This window comes from Lichenostomus cassidix, unplaced genomic scaffold, assembly GCF_008360975.1.
Source record: "Lichenostomus cassidix isolate B80296 unplaced genomic scaffold, HeHo_3.0 HiC_scaffold_42, whole genome shotgun sequence".
Taxonomy (NCBI): Eukaryota; Metazoa; Chordata; class Aves; order Passeriformes; family Meliphagidae; genus Lichenostomus; species Lichenostomus cassidix.
Genome location: NW_028147241.1, coordinates 511,800 through 533,744, shown reverse-complemented (window position 1 = coordinate 533,744; position 21,945 = coordinate 511,800). Strand labels below are relative to the sequence as shown.

The window sequence follows — 21,945 nt, the reverse complement described above, 5'->3', positions numbered from 1 at the left end:
TAGGGCCAGGGACAGCAGCCATGGCCAAAGTGCTGCACAAGTTGGCTCTGTCAGGGCCTTGCAGCTCCTGCACATCCCTCTGCCCTCTCCAGCCCAGGCGGTCCTACACTGCGTAGGTGGGGCATTTGGTCACTGCCCCAGCCCAGCCACTGCAGCCTCTGCTCCAGCCCCAAAGTGGATGCCAAGCCCCTGGCACCCCAAAAGCCCCACCTGTGAGAGGGAGCAGAGCAGGTAAAGGCTGTGACACAGGTGTGACACTGACACGTCCCACGGCCCCGGAGCTCGCAGCAGCTGAGATGGAGCTGGATCCAAGGCCCTGACTGTGGATCTCAATCTCTCTCTCTCTATTTTCTCCTGACTTCCTCTTCTCAAAATCTGGATAACTTGAAATTGGATGGGTTAGAGTTTGCTGTGACAGTGCTTTGTGAATTGCATTACTGTAGTTCCATCTTTAATAGAAGCTATCAGCTAAGTGAAATACTCTTCCTCTGTTAAATTCTTAGATCATTGGTTATAAGTTAGGTTAAATACAGTTAAGTGCCGTTCTTCTAATAAGTTATTAATTTTAAGATATAAGTTTAGGTTACAGTATAAGTGAAGTTCTGTTGAGTTTGAGGGCTCTCAGGCTTTTAGGCCATACTGATCTCTTCCCTCACTGTCTTTTTTCAGAGGCACCCACACACACACACAGTGCCAGTTCTCAGTTCCTTTCTGGTTTGATTGCCTGAAATTCCTTGGTTTCATTGTTGCTTTTTTCCCTTGGTGTGCCTGAACTGTCCAGTCAGGAGCAGAGTGACTCTTGCCAAGGAATTTTCTCATGCTGTCACTTAACATTAAACCTGATTTTTGCTGATCCCTTGCCGGGGATTTTTTAAGTGCTCTCAAGCCCTCATTCGTAAGAGGGTGAAGGAGCCCCGGGCCAGGCTCTCACCGTGGGGGACACGGGGACACTGCTGGGGGGTCCCTGTCCCCCTCTCCCAGCCCCCACGGACCTGTCCCCCCTGTCCCTGTGTCAGGCTCTGGTGGTTGATCTGGTGGAACATCCTCTGGGGGAGGCTGTGGCACTGGGGGGCAGGAGGGACCTGGGGGGACAGGGGACCCTGCTGTGCACGAGCAGCGTTGGACTTCTCTGGGGGAAACTGTGAGGGGGGGCTGGGGTGGAGTCACCTCCCCAGTGACCTCACACAGCTCCCCTGTGATGTCATATAGCAACCTGTGATGTCACAGAGCCGTTCTGGGATGTCACAGTTCCCACTGTGATGTCAAACAATCTGCCCTCGGGTGTCACACCAGCATTCTGCGACATCACAACCTCCTCTGAGATGTCACAACCCAGCTGGGATGTCACCCAGCAACCCTGTGATGTCACAAGCCACTCTGGGATTTCACAGCCTTCTCTGTGACATCACACAGCCTGCTCCATGATGTTACAAAGCCACACTGTGATGTCACATCCTGCTCTCTGATGTCCGACAGAGCCATCCTCTATGATGGCAGAGTCTGCTCTGCAGCCGCACAGCCCTCTTTGTGATGTCACAACCCACTCTGTGCCACAGCCTGCTTTATGATGTCACATCACCACCGTGTGACATTACATCCTGCCCAATGATGTCACACAACCAACCGGTGATTTCACAGCCCAGTCTATGATGTCACAGCCAGCTCTGTCTCAACGCATTCTGTGATGTCACAGCCCTCTGTGACCTCACAGCCAACCTGGCATGTCATACAGCCACGCTGTGATGTTATAGGCTGATCTGTGATGTCACATCGTCCCCTCTATGATGCCATACCTGCTCCATGACCTCGCACAACACACTCTGTGACGTCACACAGCTCCTTTCTGACATCACAGCTGCTCTGAGGCTCTCTGACACAGCCCCAGAGGTGCCCTTGGCTATGACACAGCCCCCTCTGGGCCATGGCACAGCCCCTGCCAATGCTGAGCACCTGTGAGCTCTGGGTGTGCCCTGCTGGTGTCCCTGAGATGGCCTGGCAGTGCCCCAGCCCTGCTGGGCTGTGCACAGGAGCTGCTCCTGGGCAGAGCTGTCTCTCTGCAGCGCTGCCGCTTGCCAGGAGCTCCTCTGTGCCAGGAGCCCAGCCCAGCTCAGCAGCACAGCAACAGCACAGGGACTGGAATGACCCTCGCGGGGCTTTGGTGCTGTTTGCATCACACTCAGTCCCTCAGAGTGTGTGCAAATAACTTCTCAAAAAGTCAAACATAAATAGAAACATTGAAGTTCCTTGTAGTGTTACTGAGTTCCACTGAGGGACATGACTGAGTGTCACGGTCCACTCATGAGCAGACGCGTGATGGTTCATACCAGCTACGATCTCAGAGTGCAAAAAGGAAAAGAAAACACAAAATGCAACAAGTCAAGGGAGTTAAATTTCAATCCAAGGGGGAACTTTATTAATTTGGCCTGTAAAGCGGCCTGCGATAGAGAGAGAAAGAGAGAAAATTGGGAAAAGATGGGGAGGAAAGGGAAGGAAAGGGGACTATAGCTACCACCACGGGTCCACAGACGTCCGGCGTCCCTGGAGTCCCGTTCAGTCGGCGTTCCTTGGCCTCTGCAAAGATCGATGTGATCTTTCGGTGGGGAAGATCTTCGGAGTTCAGCCACTCCAAAGCTGTCTTTTATGCTAGTCCATACACCTGGTCCCTCCTTGCCACCCGCCTTTGCTCCCCCTTAATTCTTGTGGAGATTTGCCAATCTCCACTTGGTAGGGTCAAGGGAGGAGAGTCCGAGGCATGGTCGGCAGGTTTTTCACAATGGGTGTCAGGGCAACGGGTGCAAAGCCTTCGTCACATACCCACATTGGCAGGCACAAGGCCTTTGTTCTGTATCAACTCAGGCAGGTGCAAAGTCTTCATTCTGTACCACCTTAGGCAGGTACAAAGCATTCGCTCCGTATCAGCTCTGGGTAGGCACAAAGCATTCGTTCCGTACTACCTTAGGCGGGCACGAAGCATTCGCTCCGCACCAGCCTTAGGTAAGTACACAGCATTCCTCTGCATAAGTCCTGCACCTGTAATTTCTGATGAGAAATGTTGAGACAGAACTCGATTCTTGGATCGACCCTTACACCACCCGGTGGCTCAACATTTATCTTCAGGACCAGTTGTCTTCTTCATGATGAGTTGTCTTCTGGGTGAGTTGTCTTTCTTTGTGATGAGGTGTCTTCTGGATGAGTTGTCTTCGGGACCACATGGTGGTAACACTAAGGATGGGGGAAGGGGAAAGAAGGGAAGGAAGGGAAACAAGATAGGAAAGATTTTTACATTACTTTTTTGCCATGCAGCTTGCTCAATATGAATCAATATGAAATCAGATTTCAGAATTTGGTGGGAAGTGACTGGAGCTGAGTAAGAGAAGTCACACCCCATGATTTCAGTAAAATTACAAACACAAAAATTCGTATGATTATTGGTATAAGCTACTACATTTCCTACTGTGATATTACTACAAACAGTTCTTAAGCACGCACAACCTTTGCCGATATAGATTATTACAGTTTTAGGGTTAACATCAGGATGAACTTCAAAATGGCAAACGTTTTGGTCAGTGTCTAAACAAAAAATCTCGTGTTCTGATGGTGTTATTTTTACAGTTGTTCCCACACAATGCAGGATTCCAGGTCTATCATTTGCCATTTATCATTCACCTTTTGGGCCCATGCTGTATGCTCGAACGGATAGAGTGTAGTTCCATTGTGGTTCAAGCCTAATGTGAAAATGGGATAAATCAAAGATACTGAAGCATTGTGAATAGTTAATGCGTAAGCTGTAACAGTGTTATTAACATGATTATAGGTAAAATTTACCAACTTCCACCAAGATTGGAGGTTCTTTTCAAAATTGTTAGCACTATCCCAATTTATTTTTTTGGATTTCTGTAGGAAAAATGCCTCCTTAAGGGCTGTTGCATTTTTGTCAGATCAAAAGTTGCAGTAGCCAATTTATTCAATAATATCTCTGAATCAATGCTATTTAGAATCCCCAATCTAGTTCCTAAAAACACCAGTCAGGTCTCTTCGACATACATCTCCAGGAGAAAAGGGAGCAACCTTTTTGAGAGACCATTCTGGTTTAAATAATATTTGTTGTTGGCTGGTATTTCCAATTATAAATGGTATTGAAAACCAGGTTCCACTTTTCTGCATTCCACTTGAATTTTTTCATCAATGATACCGGGTAGGGTTCTAACCCACTCATTTTTATCCCAGACCCAATCAGACAAATGGTAAATTTTGCCATCATGCATTACGACTACAGCCAAATTTTGGATTGTTATTTTTGGGATAATTTCTGGAAGAGTTAGAATATTCTATGAAGGCTTGAGATCAAGGCAATTCATTATTATTTTGGTTATAGGAAGAAGGTGTAATGCAGAAAAGTATGAACAATCTAATGAAAATTTTGTAGGCCATTTTCAGATTTAAGTCTTTAATTTTCATTCATATTTCTTCTATAGAAATTCTTAAAGTCCCACGGCGTTCTCCTGCAAAAACAAAAAATAGAGACCTTGCCCTTTTCAGGCAAAAGGGAATTAAAATGATGGAACAATAAACCAGGCATTTATTGTTTGGTGTTGGGAAAAAGGAGGGGCCACCCGGATGACTGAGGCAGGTTTATCTTGGTTGATATCCAGACTCTCTGTTTCTTGGATAGAAAGATTCTTTGAGGTTACTTCTGTTACAGAAAACACATCGCAGAAATGCTCAATCTGTGCATCGACTACAATGAAAGCAAGGCTTACCACAAACAAGCCTTTCTCCCAAGCAGTATACCTTTTCTCAGCATCCTTAAAACTCCAAGAATAAAATCCCACAATAGCTGTTATTAACACATCTCCTTTTTCTGTTTTGGTGAGCTGTTTAACATAGATCCATTCTCCATTTCCCTGCCCACCACTAGGAAATGGAGATCCTAGTTTCCCTGTTCTGGAGAAAAAGGTTTGCTTTGATGTCTTGTCTGCACCATCCACGAAAGGGGGGGCAGAAGCTGCGACGGGTGCACTTTCTTTCACAGAGGAAGGTGGTTTTGTCACACGCCACTGAGTTACCCGTTTGCACAATTTTTCTAAAGGTAAACCATCCATCAAATCTCTAGGAATTCCTTTTTTAAGTCCTAAACGCCACCAATCAAGTTGGACAGAAAGGGGTTTAGGCTGTGACAGTTCCTTGGCAACATCCATAGTTTTGCTGGGGCAGGGCAGTGCATTTTTAACTCCTACTTGCTGGATACCTCTTGATCTCTCTTCTAGAGGCCTTATCAGACAGTATTTTCTACTGTAATCAACTAATTCTTGTGTTACCTCCCCCCATGTCCAGACTTTAGGTCTAGGGTGAGGTCTGTTACCTGGCAGGGCTGGTGTTGAAAAGTCAGAGGAATTTGTGTAAGAGTCTGTATTGGTACTGCCTGTATTTCTGCTATTATCACCTCTGCACATAAGAATCTGCGACCGCTCCACAGGACTCATTGATGCTGTGGTCTTCTGGAGACTTGTCTCTGTGGTTTTGAGTGATTCAGGCAGTCCCCTTATTAAGGCAGTCATAATTTCAGGGTTAACAGATAACATCATTGGTAATTCACATCCAAGAATTAGTTTTCTCTCATGTATCATTTGTAGGCAAGCAGCTTTGTGTACACTTTCTAGTAATTGGTCAGCTGTGCCTATTATTGCCAAGGGGTCTCCCCTGTCCAGAGGGTTTAACCCTCCAGCCCAGTAAGCAGCACACTGAGTTGGAGACCATGGGGCTCGGTGATCACCTGTTGTTAAGAAAACTCCGTGGCCCCAGTAACCCTCAGCCTCCTTTTCACTCAATTGTATTTGATCACCCCCAGTTAAAGACACATATTCTGTTTCAGATTCTTTGATAAGATGCCCATATTCCCTTTTGAACTTGGCTAGTTTAGTGGCAGAATAGGGCGTTTCCTTGGTGATTATGTGGGGGTCAGTATCTTCATTATTAGGGTAAGAAAATTCAGTTTTGAATAAGGGTCTTAAATAAGGGGGATTTTCATCAAATTTTGTCATCTGTTCCAATTCCTTCTGTGGATACATCAGGTTAATTGATCCTGATGATGCTATATTCTGTGAACTAGTGGTCTGTGAATTAGTGTGATTTACTTCAAGAGCAGCCCTTAAGGAATGGTTTTCTTCTTCCTTGCACTCTAATTCCTTTTCCAGTTTGGAAATTGTTGTTTGGTGACAACGCACCAGGTTTTCTAAGGATTCTATGATTTTTCCTTCATTACTACGCTGCCTATGATGGTCTTCAATGGCTGCGATCAAGCTGGCACCCAAAACAGAACAGACTATTGTCTTGCTTTTTCCTGGTAGTAAAAACTTAACCTTAGCCTCATTCTGTAGCAGAGAAATCCGATCTACTATACTCTGCATATTTTTCCAATTCTCTCGAGCCCAATCTTCCCCAATAGGAGAGGGTCGAGCACCATATTTAGCCAAAAATGTTAATAATACATTTTTATCATCCACCAACTGAGAATCTCTCTTCTCCTGTTTGCCAGACATCTTTCTCCTTATCCTGACTCAGAAATAAAACCAACAACAAAACCAACAACAAAAACAACTCAAATCCACTTGAGAAACATTTCTCTCTATCCTGATTCAGAAACCAGACAACCTAAAAACAATATAACAACAAAAAACAGCTCAAAATCTATCCTGAAACAAAACAACTCCAAAAACAATGCAACAACAGCTCAAAATTCACTTGAGAAACAAATTCTTAATCCTAAAACAAAACAACTTCAAAAACAACAAAAAACAGCTCAAATCTACTTGAGAAAGTTAGATACTTGCCAATGGCCACTCTTACCCTTTCTCAGGTGTCACTAAAACAAAAATTTAACTCCCCTTCTTTTTGCACTCTAAGTTCTGATAGCCGGAATCCCAATAGAGTCCTCAAAAAATGAGTTTCGAGGGGTTTTGTCCCTCAGCCTCTATCAGGATCCTGTCCGTGACGCCAATTTATGTCACGGTCCACTCGTAAGCAGACGCGTGATGGTTCATACCAGCTACGATCTCAGAGTGCAAAAAGGAAAAGAAAACACAAAATGCAACAAGTCAAGGGAGTTAAATTTCAATCCAAGGGGGAACTTTATTAATTTGGCCTGTAAAGCGGCCTGCGATAGAGAGAGAAAGAGAGAAAATTGGGAAAAGATGGGGAGGAAAGGGAAGGAAAGGGGACTATAGCTACCACCACGGGTCCACAGACGTCCGGCGTCCCTGGAGTCCCGTTCAGTCGGCGTTCCTTGGCCTCTGCAAAGATCGATGTGATCTTTCGGTGGGGAAGATCTTCGGAGTTCAGCCACTCCAAAGCTGTCTTTTATGCTAGTCCATACACCTGGTCCCTCCTTGCCACCCGCCTTTGCTCCCCCTTAATTCTTGTGGAGATTTGCCAATCTCCACTTGGTAGGGTCAAGGGAGGAGAGTCCGAGGCATGGTCGGCAGGTTTTTCACAATGGGTGTCAGGGCAACGGGTGCAAAGCCTTCGTCACATACCCACATTGGCAGGCACAAGGCCTTTGTTCTGTATCAACTCAGGCAGGTGCAAAGTCTTCATTCTGTACCACCTTAGGCAGGTACAAAGCATTCGCTCCGTATCAGCTCTGGGTAGGCACAAAGCATTCGTTCCGTACTACCTTAGGCGGGCACGAAGCATTCGCTCCGCACCAGCCTTAGGCAAGTACACAGCATTCCTCTGCATAAGTCCTGCACCTGTAATTTCTGATGAGAAATGTTGAGACAGAACTCGATTCTTGGATCGACCCTTACACTGAGAAAGTGTCCCATTTGGGGGTCACCCGAACTAAAGCACACGTCCTCCCAGAGATAAAGGGTGTAATGTCATTTATTTTCAGGAAGCAAGCGTTATTATAGACAAAAGCACTGTTCACGCCACACACTGGTACATATGATTGGATAAAAGGTACTGTTCATGTGCCTAAACTAACTCGCTAATTGGTTATAAACTTTTAATCACGCTCTCTAAGCATTAGCTAAAGCTCTGTCTATGTGACTGCTTTATCTCGTTTAACATTCTTTTATGATGCTCCCTTTCTTGGCTCTTTACGTTTCGTTATCTCCTGGGAAAGAGTCTTCAGAGTCGGTCACACAGCTTGAATTGAGCTTAAGAAACATATTGATATGGCCTCGCTCTGTGAGCCAGGCTCCAACATGTCCCCAGGCTGCAGTTGGAGCAGAACACTGCAGGCAGTGCTGGCAGGTGGGGACAAGCTAGGCAAAGGTGTCTCTGATGCTGAGCCAACCTGGATGTGTTTCATCAATCCAAAGGGCCAAGCCCTGAGCCCCAGCCCCTGGCAAGGCAGATCCTGTCCCTCCTTCAGTGCTCAGGGCTCTTCCCGGGGCACTGGCATGTGGGGATGTGCAATGGCAAGGGCAGGACCATGGGGTGGCCTCTGCCAGGCTGCTGGGCAGGGACAAGGAGGCCATGAGGCCCCAGGGCTGCAAGGGTCACTTGTGTCCTGCTGGCCTTAGGGCCAGGGACAGCAGCCATGGCCAAAGTGCTGCACAAGTTGGCTCTGTCAGGGCCTTGCAGCTCCTGCACATCCCTCTGCCCTCTCCAGCCCAGGCGGTCCTACACTGCGTAGGTGGGGCATTTGGTCACTGCCCCAGCCCAGCCACTGCAGCCTCTGCTCCAGCCCCAAAGTGGATGCCAAGCCCCTGGCACCCCAAAAGCCCCACCTGTGAGAGGGAGCAGAGCAGGTAAAGGCTGTGACACAGGTGTGACACTGACATGTCCCACGGCCCCGGAGCTCGCAGCAGCTGAGATGGAGCTGGATCCAAGGCCCTGACTGTGGATCTCAATCTCTCTCTCTCTATTTTCTCCTGACTTCCTCTTCTCAAAATCTGGATAACTTGAAATTGGATGGGTTAGAGTTTGCTGTGACAGTGCTTTGTGAATTGCATTACTGTAGTTCCATCTTTAATAGAAGCTATCAGCTAAGTGAAATACTCTTCCTCTGTTAAATTCTTAGATCATTGGTTATAAGTTAGGTTAAATACAGTTAAGTGCCGTTCTTCTAATAAGTTATTAATTTTAAGATATAAGTTTAGGTTACAGTATAAGTGAAGTTCTGTTGAGTTTGAGGGCTCTCAGGCTTTTAGGCCATACTGATCTCTTCCCTCACTGTCTTTTTTCAGAGGCACCCACACACACACACAGTGCCAGTTCTCAGTTCCTTTCTGGTTTGATTGCCTGAAATTCCTTGGTTTCATTGTTGCTTTTTTCCCTTGGTGTGCCTGAACTGTCCAGTCAGGAGCAGAGTGACTCTTGCCAAGGAATTTTCTCATGCTGTCACTTAACATTAAACCTGATTTTTGCTGATCCCTTGCCGGGGATTTTTTAAGTGCTCTCAAGCCCTCATTCATAAGAGGGTGAAGGAGCCCCGGGCCAGGCTCTCACCGTGGGGGACACGGGGACACTGCTGGGGGGTCCCTGTCCCCCTCTCCCAGCCCCCAGGGCCCTGTCCCCCCTGTCCCTGTGTCAGGCTCTGGGGGTCTGTCTGGTGGAACATCCTCTGGGGGAGGCTGTGGCACTGGGGGGCAGGAGGGACCTGGGGGGACAGGGGACCCTGCTGTGCACGAGCAGCGTTGGACTTCTCTGGGGGAAACTGTGAGGGGGGGCTGGGGTGGAGTGACCTCCCCAGTGACCTCACACAGCTCCCCTGTGATGTCATATAGCAACCTGTGATGTCACAGAGCCGTTCTGGGATGTCACAGTTCCCACTGTGATGTCAAACAATCTGCCCTCAGGTGTCACACCAGCATTCTGCGACATCACAACCTGCTCTATGATGTCACAACCCAGCTGGGATGTCACCCAGCAACCCTGTGATGTCACAAGCCACTCTGTGATTTCACAGCCTTCTCTGTGACATCACACAGCCTGCTCCATGATGTTACAAAGCCACACTGTGATGTCACATCCTGCTCTCTGATGTCCAACAGAGCCATCCTCTATGATGGCAGAGTCTGCTCTGCAGCCGCACAGCCCTCTTTGTGATGTCACAACCCACTCTGTGTCACAGCCTGCTTTATGATGTCACATCACCACCACGTGACATTACATCCTGCCCAATGATGTCATACAACCGACCGGTGATTTCACAGCCCAGTCTATGATGTCACAGCCAGCTCTGTGATGTCTCAACCCACTCTGAGACCTCACAGCCCTCTGTGACCTCACAGCCAACCTGGGATGCCATACAGCCACAATGTGATGTCACAGGCTGATCTGTGATGTCACACAGTCTGCTCTATGATGCCATACCTGCCCCATGACCTCGCACAACACACTCTGTGACGTCACACAGCGCCTTTCTGACATCACAGCTGCTCTGACACAGCCCCAGAGGTGCCCATGGCTATGACACAGCCCCCTCTGGGCCATGGCACAGCCCCTGCCAGTGCTGAGCACCCGTGAGCTCTGAGTGTGCCCTGCTGGTGTCCCTGAGATGGCCTGGCAGTGCCCCAGCCCTGCTGGGCTGTGCACAGGAGCTGCTCCTGGGCAGAGCTGTCTCTCTGCAGCGCTGCCGCTTGCCAGGAGCTCCTCTGTGCCAGGAGCCCAGCCCAGCTCAGCAGCACAGCAACAGCACAGGCACTGGAATGACCCTCGCGGGGCTTTGGTGCTGTTTGCATCACACTCGGTCCCTCAGAGTGTGTGCAAATAACTTCTCAAGAAGTCAAACATAAATAGAAACATTGAAGTTCCTTGTAGTGTTAATGAGTTCCACTGAGGGACGTGACTGAGAAAGTGTCCCATTTGGGGGTCACCCGAACTAAAGCACACGTCCTCCCAGAGATAAAGGGTGTAATGTTGTTTATTTTCAGGGAGCAAGCATTATTATAGACAAAAGCACTGTTCACGCCACACACTGGTACATATGATTGGATAAAAGGTACTGTTCACGCACCTAAACTAACTCGCTAATTGGTTATAAACTTTTAATCACGCTCTCTAGGCATTAGCTAAAGCTCTGTCTATGTGACTGCTTTATCTTGTTTAACATTCTTTTATGATGCTCCATTCTTGGCTCTTTACGTTTCGTTATCTCCTGGGAAAGAGTCTTCAGAGTCAGTCACACAGCTTGAATTGAGCTTAAGAAACATATTGATATGGCCTCGCTCTGCGAGCCAGGCTCCAACATGTCCCCAGGCTGCAGTTGGAGCAGAACACTGCAGGCAGTGCTGGCAGGTGGGGACAAGCAAGGCAAAGGTGTCTCTGATGCTGAGCCAACCTGGATGTGTTTCATGAATCCAAAGGGCCAAGCCCTGAGCCCCAGCCCCTGGCAAGGCAGATCCTGTCCCTCCTTCAGTGCTCAGGGCTCTTCCCGGGGCACTGGCATGTGGGGATGTGCAATGGCAAGGGCAGGACCATGGGGTGGCCTCTGCCAGGCTGCTGGGCAGGGACAAGGAGGCCATGAGGCCCCAGGGCTGCAAGGGTCACTTGTGTCCTGCTGGCCTTAGGGCCAGGGACAGCAGCCATGGCCAAAGTGCTGCACAAGTTGGCTCTGTCAGGGCCTTGCAGCTCCTGCACATCCCTCTGCCCTCTCCAGCCCAGGCGGTCCTACACTGCGTAGGTGGGGCATTTGGTCACTGGCCCAGCCCAGCCACTGCAGCCTCTGCTCCAGCCCCAAAGTGGATGCCAAGCCCCTGGCACCCCAAAAGCCCCACCTGTGAGAGGGAGCAGAGCAGGTAAAGGCTGTGACACAGGTGTGACACTGACATGTCCCACGGCCCCGGAGCTCGCAGCAGCTGAGATGGAGCTGGATCCAAGGCCCTGACTGTGGATCTCAATCTCTCTCTCTCTATTTTCTCCTGACTTCCTCTTCTCAAAATCTGGATAACTTGAAATTGGATGGGTTAGAGTTTGCTGTGACAGTGCTTTGTGAATTGCATTACTGTAGTTCCATCTTTAATAGAAGCTATCAGCTAAGTGAAATACTCTTCCTCTGTTCAATTGTTACATCATTGGTTATAAGTTAGGTTAAATACAGTTAAGAGCTGTTCTTCTAATAAGTTATTAATTTTAAGATATAAGTTTAGGTTACAGTATAAGTGAAGTTCTGTTGAGTTTGAGGGCTCTCAGGCTTTTAGGCCATACTGATCTCTTCCCTCACTGTCTTTTTTCAGAGGCACCCACACACACACACAGTGCCAGTTCTCAGTTCATTTCTGGTTTGATTGCCTGAAATTCCTTGGTTTCATTGTTGCTTTTTTCCCTTGGTGTGCCTGAACTGTCCAGTCAGGAGCAGAGTGACTCTTGCCAAGGAATTTTCTCATGCTGTCACTTAACATTAAACCTGATTTTTGCTGATCCCTTGCCGGGGATTTTTTAAGTGCTCTCAAGCCCTCATTCGTAAGAGGGTGAAGGAGCCCCGGGCCAGGCTCTCACCGTGGGGGACACGGGGACACTGCTGGGGGGTCCCTGTCCCCCTCTCCCAGCCCCCAGGGCCCTGTCCCCCCTGTCCCTGTGTCAGGCTCTGGGGGTCTGTCTGGTGGAACATCCTCTGGGGGAGGCTGTGGCACTGGGGGGCAGGAGGGACCTGGGGGGACAGGGGACCCTGCTGTGCACGAGCAGCGTTGGACTTCTCTGGGGGAAACTGTGAGGGGGGGCTGGGGTGGAGTGACCTCCCCAGTGACCTCACACAGCTCCCCTGTGATGTCATATAGCAACCTGTGATGTCACAGAGCCGTTCTGGGATGTCACAGTTCCCACTGTGATGTCAAACAATCTGCCCTCGGGTGTCACACCAGCATTCTGCGACATCACAACCTCCTCTGAGATGTCACAACCCAGCTGGGATGTCACCCAGCAATCCTGTATGTCACAAGCCACTCTGTGATTTCACAGCCTTCTCTGTGACATCACACAGCCTGCTCCATGATGTTACAAAGCCACACTGTGATGTCACATCCTGCTCTCTGATGTCCGACAGAGCCATCCTCTATGATGGCAGAGTCTGCTCTGCAGCCGCACAGCCCTCTTTGTGATGTCACAACCCACTCTGTGCCACAGCCTGCTTTATGATGTCACATCACCACCACGTGACATTACATCCTGCCCAATGATGTCACACAACCGACCGGTGATTTCACAGCCCAGTCTATGATGTCACAGCCAGCTCTGTGATGTCTCAACCCACTCTGTGACCTCACAGCCAACCTGGGATGCCATACAGCCACACTGTGATGTCACAGGCTGATCTGTGATGTCACACAGTCCCCTCTATGATGCCATAGCTGCTCCATGACCTCGCACAACCCACTCTGTGACGTCACACAGCTCCTTTCTGACATCACAGCTGCTCTGAGGCTCTCTGACACAGCCCCAGAGGTGCCCATGGCTATGACACAGCCCCCTCTGGGCCATGGCACAGCCCCTGCCAATGCTGAGCACCTGTGAGCTCTGGGTGTGCCCTGCTGGTGTCCCTGAGATGGCCTGGCAGTGCCCCAGCCCTGCTGGGCTGTGCACAGGAGCTGCTCCTGGGCAGTGCTGTCTCTCTGCAGCGCTGCCGCTTGCCAGGAGCTCCTCTGTGCCAGGAGCCCAGCCCAGCTCAGCAGCACAGCAACAGCACAGGCACTGGAATGACCCTCGCGGGGCTTTGGTGCTGTTTGCATCACACTCAGTGCCTCAGAGTGTGTGCAAAAAACTTCTCAAGAAGTGAAACATAAATAGAAACATTGAAGTTCCTTGTAGTGTTAATGAGTTCCACTGAGGGACATGACTGAGAAAGTGTCCCATTTGGGGGTCACCCGATCTAAAGCACACGTCCTCCCAGAGATGAAGGGTGTAATGTTGTTTATTTTCAGGAAGCAAGCATTATTGTAGACAAAAGCACTGTTCACTCCACACACTGGTACATATGATTGGATAAAAGGTACTGTTCATGCGCCTAAGCTAACTCGCTAATTGGTTATAAACTTTTAATCATGCACTCTAAGCATTAGCTAAAGCTCTGTCTATGTGACTGCTTTATCTCATTTAACATTCTTTTATGATGCTCCCATTCTTGGCTCTTTACGTTTCGTTATCTCCTGGGAAAGAGTCTTCAGAGTTCGTCACACAGTTTGAATTGATCTTAAGAAACATATTGATATGGCCTCGCTCTGCGAGCCAGGCTCCAACATGTCCCCAGGGTGCAGTTGGAGCAGAACACTGCAGGCAGTGCTGGCAGGTGGGGACAAGCAAGGCAAAGGTGTCTCTGATGCTGAGCCAACCTGGATGTGTTTCATGAATCCAAAGGGCCAAGCCCTGAGCCCCAGCCCCTGGCAAGGCAGATCCTGTCCCTCCTTCAGTGCTCAGGGCTCTTCCCAGGGCACTGGCATGTGGGGATGTGCAATGGCAAGGGCAGGACCATGGGGTGGCCTCTGCCAGGCTGCTGGGCAGGGACACGCAGGCCATGAGACCCCAGGGCTGCAAGGGTCACTTGTGTCCTGCTGGCCTCAGGGCCAGGGACAGCAGCTATGGCCAAAGTGCTGCACAAGTTGGCTCTGTCAGGGCCTTGCAGCTCCTGCACATCCCTCTGCCCTCTCCAGCCCAGGCGGTCCTACGCTGTCCATGCCCTGTGCCTCTGTCCCTGCAGGCTGTCGTCATCCCCCGGCTGCCCCACCTCGCTGGCCCCTTCCTTCCCTGACAGCTCTGCGTCCTGCCTGGCTCTGCCTTGGCACACAAAGCCTTGGGCTGATCCAGACTCCGAACAAACCATGGCTCTGCCTTGATTTTCCTCTGGTCTACTGCAGTTCATTAGAAAACTGGGGTTTTTTTTAGTTACGGAGAGATATTTCAAGGAGTATCTAATAAATCTAAATTCCTAGTTTAAAGGGTTTATTTTTCCCTGTAGAGAAGAGGTGATTGCAGCATTCTGTGACTGACATTGATCCAGGGTCTCCCCTAAGGAGGTCTGGCTTGGTCAGAGAAGCTGTGCCTTGATGTCTGAGTGGGGACAACCCTGGTCCTCAAAGCCCAACCCCATCCTGTCTCTCCTCACTCACCTGGGACCTGCTTTGCTTGCACAACTGGCTGCACTCAAGCAAAGAGGGGTTTTCATATATTATTTTTTGAAGCAATCTCAAACTCCTAAGTTTCCCCACTGAAAACAGACACCCTCCTCAAGTGTGTGCCAAGCCCAAGCTGCCACCAAGGAGGTTCCCCTTCCCCAAGGCAGAACCCTGCAAGGAATGTTTCAGACACATTTGAAGTTCTGCAATAAACACAAATCCAGAGTTGGCTGAAGGCAGAATTAGAGCAACTGCTGAAGGACAGACAAGCTTTCAACTCCTCTCAGATCAAAGCACCAAGGGGATCGTTGAGAGGTGTGTGAGTGAGCCAAGAGTGAGGGGAAGGGAAATGCAGAGAGCCCTGGAAGTGCTTGTGTGCAGCCAGGCTGCTGGGAAGGGCACTGCAGCCCTGCCCTGGGCCAGCTGTGAGGGTGGATTCTCATGCCAACCTGCACTGGGCCATTGCAAGGGGCTGTTGCCATGGCCACTTCAGTGACCCCACGGCAGCAGCCCATTGCTCAGGGCTGGTGTCACTGCCCAGAGGCACAGGGGATCCATGGCTGGGGTTTGTGCCATGGCCACCTGCCCTGTGCCGCGCTGGCTGGGCAGGCGCCGCGGAACCAGCAGCAAAGCCCAGTGCCAGGGCCAAAGGCCAGGTCAGCCAGACAGAAAGGGTCAGTGCTGGGGACTGTTTCCATGGCAACCATCGCTGGGACACCACACCTGGGTCACCTGTCATGGCAGTTGCCATGGAAACCCCTTGGAGGGGCTGATGCCAGGGACACTTGCACTGAGACCCTGCTGGACTCGGGTGCCATGGCAACCACCATAGGGCATCATTGGGACAGAGGTTGCCATGGCAACCAGCACAGAGCCCCCTTCCCACTCTCCAATGCCATGACAACCTGCAGGAGACACTTTGCTGAGGTTGGGTCCATGGCAAACAACCTTTGCCCTGCTGGGATGGGGATTGTCACGGTCAGAAAGCAGCCTGTGGAGCTGTGGTGATGCTGGATGGCCATGGGGTGCTGCTTTGGGTGGGGCAGAGGGAATTTCCTTCCCAGGGCTTTCCTGGGGCTGTGCTTGGGGCTGTGCTGAGCACAGGGTTGATCACACACAGATGGTTTTATTCTCGCTGAGCTTGCACAGAGCCAAGGCCTTTCCTGTCCCTCGTCCAGCCATGCTGGGGAGGGGCTGGGGGTGTGGGGGAGCTTGGGAGGGGACACAGGGGGACAGGTGACCCCAGCTGACCCTGGGGATATCCCAGACCACAGGACATCAGGCTCAGTGTATAAAGTGGGAGGAACAAGGAGGAAGGGGGGACATTTGGAGTGATGGTTTTTGTCTTCCCAGGGAACACTTGGGCAGGAGGGGATCCTGTTTTGCTGGTGGGCAGGGTGAGCACCAAAGGCACAGATACCAACGGAAGGATTGGCATAATTTATATAATTGGCATAATTTATATAATGCAAAAGTGCAAAGAATTACAAAATGAGAAGCTCAGCAAAGCACATGACCATTAGCAAATTATCACAAAAGGAGAAGCTCATCAACAATGTACCCAATCATCACCAATCAAAAGATTGCCAATAATGATTTAGAAAGATCCATCACCAGTTAGCCTCAGACTTTACCATCACCCAGACCCACACATCAGCTGGGGAAGCTGTCACAGCCAAGGACTGCAGAGCCACTCTGGACACTGGGAATTCCTGCAGGTGTGTCCAGCCACAGGTGAGGCTTCCAACCTCAGCTTGGACAGTGCTGAACAAACAAACTGACAGCACTTCCAGTGCAGGAACATCTGGATTCATTCTCTCCTCTTGGATTCTCCCAAAGCCTGGCCAGGGCTCAAGGAGGAACCAAGGGAGTTGACTTTGATCCTACACCCCCAACAAAGCCAGATGTGGCATTGTCTGGTTTCTAAATACAGAAAGGTAAATTCAGGTTTCACCAGTGAACAGATACATAGATCATTTTGCTAATAATGCTTTCTTAATGAGCAGATACAAATATAACCTTTGTTTGGAAGGTTAATCAAGAGGTCAGCTTTGGCCCAGGGCCTATTGTTCAGGCCTTGGTACTTCAATTGGTCCTTTGAGCTACAGATGAACTACAACCTTCATAACAATTCTTTCAATAACAGAGTCTAAGATTTAGGTATTAGGTGTAAAGGCAATTACACCTAATTGTTCTTCAATTAAATGCTGTTCAAGTTCATTACTCAGGGCTATAATTGACAATCCTTCTGAAACATGCCTAATTGGTTTCTATTCTCTGTTTTTTATCAAATCCTCATTTTTTCTTGAGGCTGTGTCTCTTTTCAGACAATCTCAGTGCTCCATTTCTCAGCACAAAGTGTTACAACAACTCTACCATGGAATCATAACACACCAAGTGTACACACTGCCATGATTACAGTGACTGCCACAAATGCATTTCACAGCAGCCTCCAGTTTGGCAGCCATCAAGCCAAGCCCACCCAGAAGAATTTTCTTCTTTCTGCCATTCTTCTACTGCTCTTTCTATCGAGGTGATTCCTGACTGTTGGACTTCAAACCCATCACTGATACAAGTGAAACATTCCTGTCCTAGAATAGCACAGGCTCCTCCCTGGGCAGCAAACAGATAATCCAAGGCCATGTGGCTCTGCACAGCTCCCATTTGTGTTTGTTGGAGCTCATAGGATGTGCTATTCAATATTTTAGCAGTATCATTTCCTACTTCTTCTAATTATCTATTTAGCTCCTTAACGTAAACTCCATAGGACAAGGCAATGCACATGGGGCACAGGGTGATCCAGAATCTTTGGCTTTCTGAAATCAAAGGCATTCTTTGGGTGGAAAATATTTTCATAGCCCCAACTCCTCCCTGTGATTGTTGCCAAAGTACCCAAAAGGGTGGCACTGCAGCTGAGAGTGGTGTAACAGTGACCCTGAGCAGCCCCAGCACCCCAAGCTCTACTGACATTGTGAGTGATGTTCCAGCACAGAAATCCTTTCACACTGTGGCCTCTAGCTATAACAGGGTAGGTTTCTCCTGAAGGCAAATCCTAGTGAATCCTGTAAAATTGATAAATGTATTCCTCTGGTCCACAGCACAGTTTAATTATCCCTTCACTGACTCCACTATGAGTCAGAGCCCAGTGAGAGAGTTCTGGTCACCCTGTAGCGTGGGCCCTCCAAGGGAATCCTGTTCCTCCCAAGATTAATTGAGAACATACCCAGCAATTAGTTACATTGAGTATTTTAGTTACATTAATCTTTATCTTTTCCATAATAATTGTCATGACTAATCCCTTGGTGAAACTCCAGAGGTGTTTCTGGGAAGCAAAGATTCTGGTTGACTACCAACATACAATTTACAGACATAAGCAGTACCTTAGTGACAAGGTTAGTCATTCTTTTTCTTCAATCTCATTTGAGTTAGGAACAATAATTCCATTGCCCATGGAGCTGGCTCCTTTTTAATTCCAGAATAATGCCCCAAGGTCCTTTGCTGTTCAGCTTCACCGTGGTGTCTGTGGGTAACAAGGCTTGGTGAGTCCTTTCCCCTTCGGCTGGAGAGCTGCCAGGTCCCAGTCCTTGAGGTGCTCCAGACTTCTGGCTGGAATTCGTGTGGAAGTCACTCAGTGTCACATCAGCCTTCACATGGAGCCCTGTGGATCAGAGCATTTTCCAAAGGGAACGTTGGGGCAAACAGGGAGATTTGGTCTGGCAGGATCTGTAAAACAGCATCCTATAACATCTACTTGTTCTCCCATACAACACTTGGCTGCAGGGACATATTCCCATTGTTCTTGCCCAGGTTTCAGGATTCAAACAGTGTTTTAGTTTAATGTCTCCAGAGCTGTTACTTCAGCTGGCTCAGGAGGGCCAATTGGCCTATGGACCCACATCTTGGCTCCATTATTAGGACTGCTGGATTCAAACCCTTTATCTCCAGAAGCAGTAGAGATTTGAGGTAGATCTCCTTTTTTCATAATTGTTTTTAAAACTACAATATCAATGATGATCCTACCCTGTCATGGGGTTGAATAATCCAATCTTGTTCACTATTGTTTAACAGAATTACTTGAATTTCTCCTGGATAATCTGCATCAATTCCTCCTCCCATGACATGAACACCTTTCAATGCCAAGCTCCAGTAAGCAGTTACCAAACCAAAGTGTCCTGGAGGATCTGAATTCCTGTTTTGGTATCATTAACTGTCATTTGCTTCAGATTTATCCTAATTAATTCCAATGCATAAACATCCAACCCTGCAGCCTGGGGTGGCCCTGTAATTGGCCATCACATCCAGAACAATTTCCCAGGATGTCCAATTCTCACTGTCCATGGCTGATTTGCAAACTGGGGGCAGCCATGCCCATCAAGGGTTTCCATGTCCCCAGTGGGCTCATTGTTAAGGATGTGGAGCACATCTCTCAGATGGGTTCTCCATCGGGACACATTCTCATCTCCTCATTTCTTCAACTGCTCTTTGAAAAACCCCTTCATCTGTTCAAACAGCCCTGCAGCTTGTGAACAGTCTGGTATGTGAAAAACTCAGCAGTGTAAATCACTTTCTTTTTCCCAGTAACAGACAAAGCATTCCACATCACAGTATCAGCAAATCCTATAAAAATTGCCAATTTCATCCCTTCCTCCTTTATTCATTATAAACAATTTTGCAGTTTCCCACTGACTTTTGGATTCTGGTCAATCATATTCTGTAGGATATTTGGTGTGACATCCCTGAGCAGCCAAAGCTAACAAATTAGTACTGTTAGCATTATTTCACATTATTATTTTAAACTATATATAAATATAAATATTATTGTAGTATATATGTATAATTTTATTATTATTGTTGTTGGTTTTATTGGTGTTGCTATTATTATTATTATTATTATTATTTCACTTGAACAAACAAATCTGAGCTCAGGATGAAAACTTTCTTCTGTCACTCCATGTAGGAGCATTCCAACTACAGTTGTTCCTTCTGTTGCTGCTGTTTCCAGTATGCTGCTAACAGAATTCATCCTCATCTTCCGTAGCCCACAAGTTCTTTTCCTTTTTTGAACTGCAATTTTTGGATGCATTTTAATACATCCAGTGGTTCAGCTGCTTTTAACCAACTTCCCCATTGCTCACACAGTGCTCCAACCTCAGCCCACTCCAGAGCCTGCAAACCATAGGGAAGGTCTTCCCATCCAGGAACCTCGCACAGGACTGATTCCTTACATTTACATATAAAAAGTGTCATTTGGTGGTGTTCCAGCCACACTAGGCCAATTTTGTTTTACCAGTGGGCAGGGCCAGCACCAAAGACACAGACACCAACTGAAGGAATCAGTGCAATTTCTTGTAGTTCAAAGTGGCAAAGAATCACAATGGGAGAAGCTCAGCAATGCATCCAATCATTCCTAACAAAGATTGTGGAAGGGATTTAGAAAGATCCATCACCAGTTAGCCTCAGACTTTACCATCACCCAGACCCACACATCAGCTGGGGAAGCTGTCACAGCCAAGGGCTGCAGAGCCACTCTGGACACTGGGAATTCCTGCAGGTGTGTCCAGACACAGGTGAGGCTTCCAACCTCAGCTTGGATAGTGCTGAACAAACAAACTGACAGCACTTCCAGTTCAGGAACATCTGGATTCATTCTCTCCTCTTGGATTCTCCCAAAGCCTGGCCAGGGCTCAAGGAGGAACCAAGGGAGTTGACTTTGACCATACACCCCCAAACCAGGCCAGATTTCAGATTTTGTGACCTTGTTTAGCTTCTAAACACAGAAAAGTCAATACCTGATCCACTAATGAGTGGATACATCTATCACAATGCTAATGGCCATGCATATTTTGTTGATGAGTGGATACAAAGATAACCTTTGGTTGGAAGGTTCAAGGAGAAGTCACCTTTGGCTCAGGGCCTGTTGTTCAGGCCTCAGTCAGGCCTCTTGTTCAGGCCTTGGCGCTTCAGGGATGTGGTTTAGTGCTGGGCTGAGAGTGCTGGGTGAATGGCTGGGCTTGATAAGCTCAGAGGTCTTTTCCAACAGAAAGGATTTGATAATTCCAGAATTCTACCTACTGCATTCAGTTTGGTCCATGTTAGCAGCATTAATTTGCTCAGAAAGTTCCCTCTTGGTCAGCTCTTGAGGCCTAAGGCTTCAGGCCCTTTAGTTCCTGGCGCTAAGCTGCTCATGGTGGACGAGACGACCCAGAAAGAAAAACACAGTTCATCTAATTCCTTCTGGGACACGGAGAGGGGAGGGTGTGAAAACAGGAGCATTGCTTGGTGTCAACTCCTCTCTGCCCTTCATGCCTTTCAGTGCTCCTAAACAGCCAAGAGCTTTCTTCAGGAGGGCAATGAAGCAGCTGCTCCTTCTGCCAGGTCTGGCTCTCTCCAGTCTCTGCACTTGACTGCTTTTGTCCCTCTTGCTGTGCCCTCTGTTTCCCCTCTGCTCGCTGGCTGCTGCCCAGGACTGTGGAACTGGCCCAGATCAAGTGCTCGAGATCCTCATTTCTCTGCCCTTGGAGCTGCCTGGGCACAGCAGCCTTTTCCATCTGCAAGCTCCATGTGGACAGGGAGTGCCCAGCTCCGTTCCTTGCACAGCCTCCAGGAGCCCAGGGCTGCCATCTCAAGTCCCTGCTGGCACTGAGGGCTGCCAGGTGCCTCAGGCTGCTGTGACACCACTGCAAACAGGAGGCAAGAGTGGCAGGGGCTGTGCTCAAAGTCAGCTCCATTTGCTGCTGCTGCTGCTGTGGGGTCATTTGTCCAGCCCTGCCCCAGACTCAGGGATCAGCTCCAGGCACTGCTGCTGCTCCCTCAGGATCAGCCACAATTTGGTTGTTGCTCTCAATGCCAGCAGAAGCAGTGGCTGAAGCAGGAGGTGCTGACAGTGCCCCAA

General features: G+C 48.7%; 2 protein-coding genes across 2 annotated transcripts in view; one reads left to right on the top strand and one right to left on the bottom strand.

The window, feature by feature from the left end:
* LOC146424105 (uncharacterized) overlaps positions 1-21,945 on the top strand; it is a 261,931-nt gene that overhangs the window by 55,769 nt on the left and 184,217 nt on the right. The gene's annotated exons all lie outside the window — the stretch shown is intronic.
* LOC146424118 (uncharacterized) lies at positions 4,482-6,539 on the bottom strand. Its single transcript, XM_085043940.1, has 3 exons — positions 5,408-6,539; positions 4,761-5,344; positions 4,482-4,502 (listed from the first exon to the last, which is right to left on the bottom strand). Exons 1-3 carry the CDS (start codon positions 6,537-6,539, stop codon positions 4,482-4,484), a joined length of 1,737 nt encoding a protein of 578 aa, XP_084900066.1.

Bases quoted from the DNA above. Each gene is read 5' to 3' on its own strand.
- LOC146424118 (XM_085043940.1), bottom strand. From the start codon at position 6,539: ATGTCTGGCAAACAGGAGAAGAGAGATTCTCAGTTGGTGGATGATAAA. The intron at 5,345-5,407 runs ACTCTTACACAA...GACCTCACCCTA, and splicing joins TACAGGCAGTACCAATACAG to GACCTAAAGTCTGGACATGG. The intron at 4,503-4,760 runs GTAAGCCTTGCT...TTGTTTTTGCAG, and splicing joins GGGAGAAAGGCTTGTTTGTG to GAGAACGCCGTGGGACTTTA.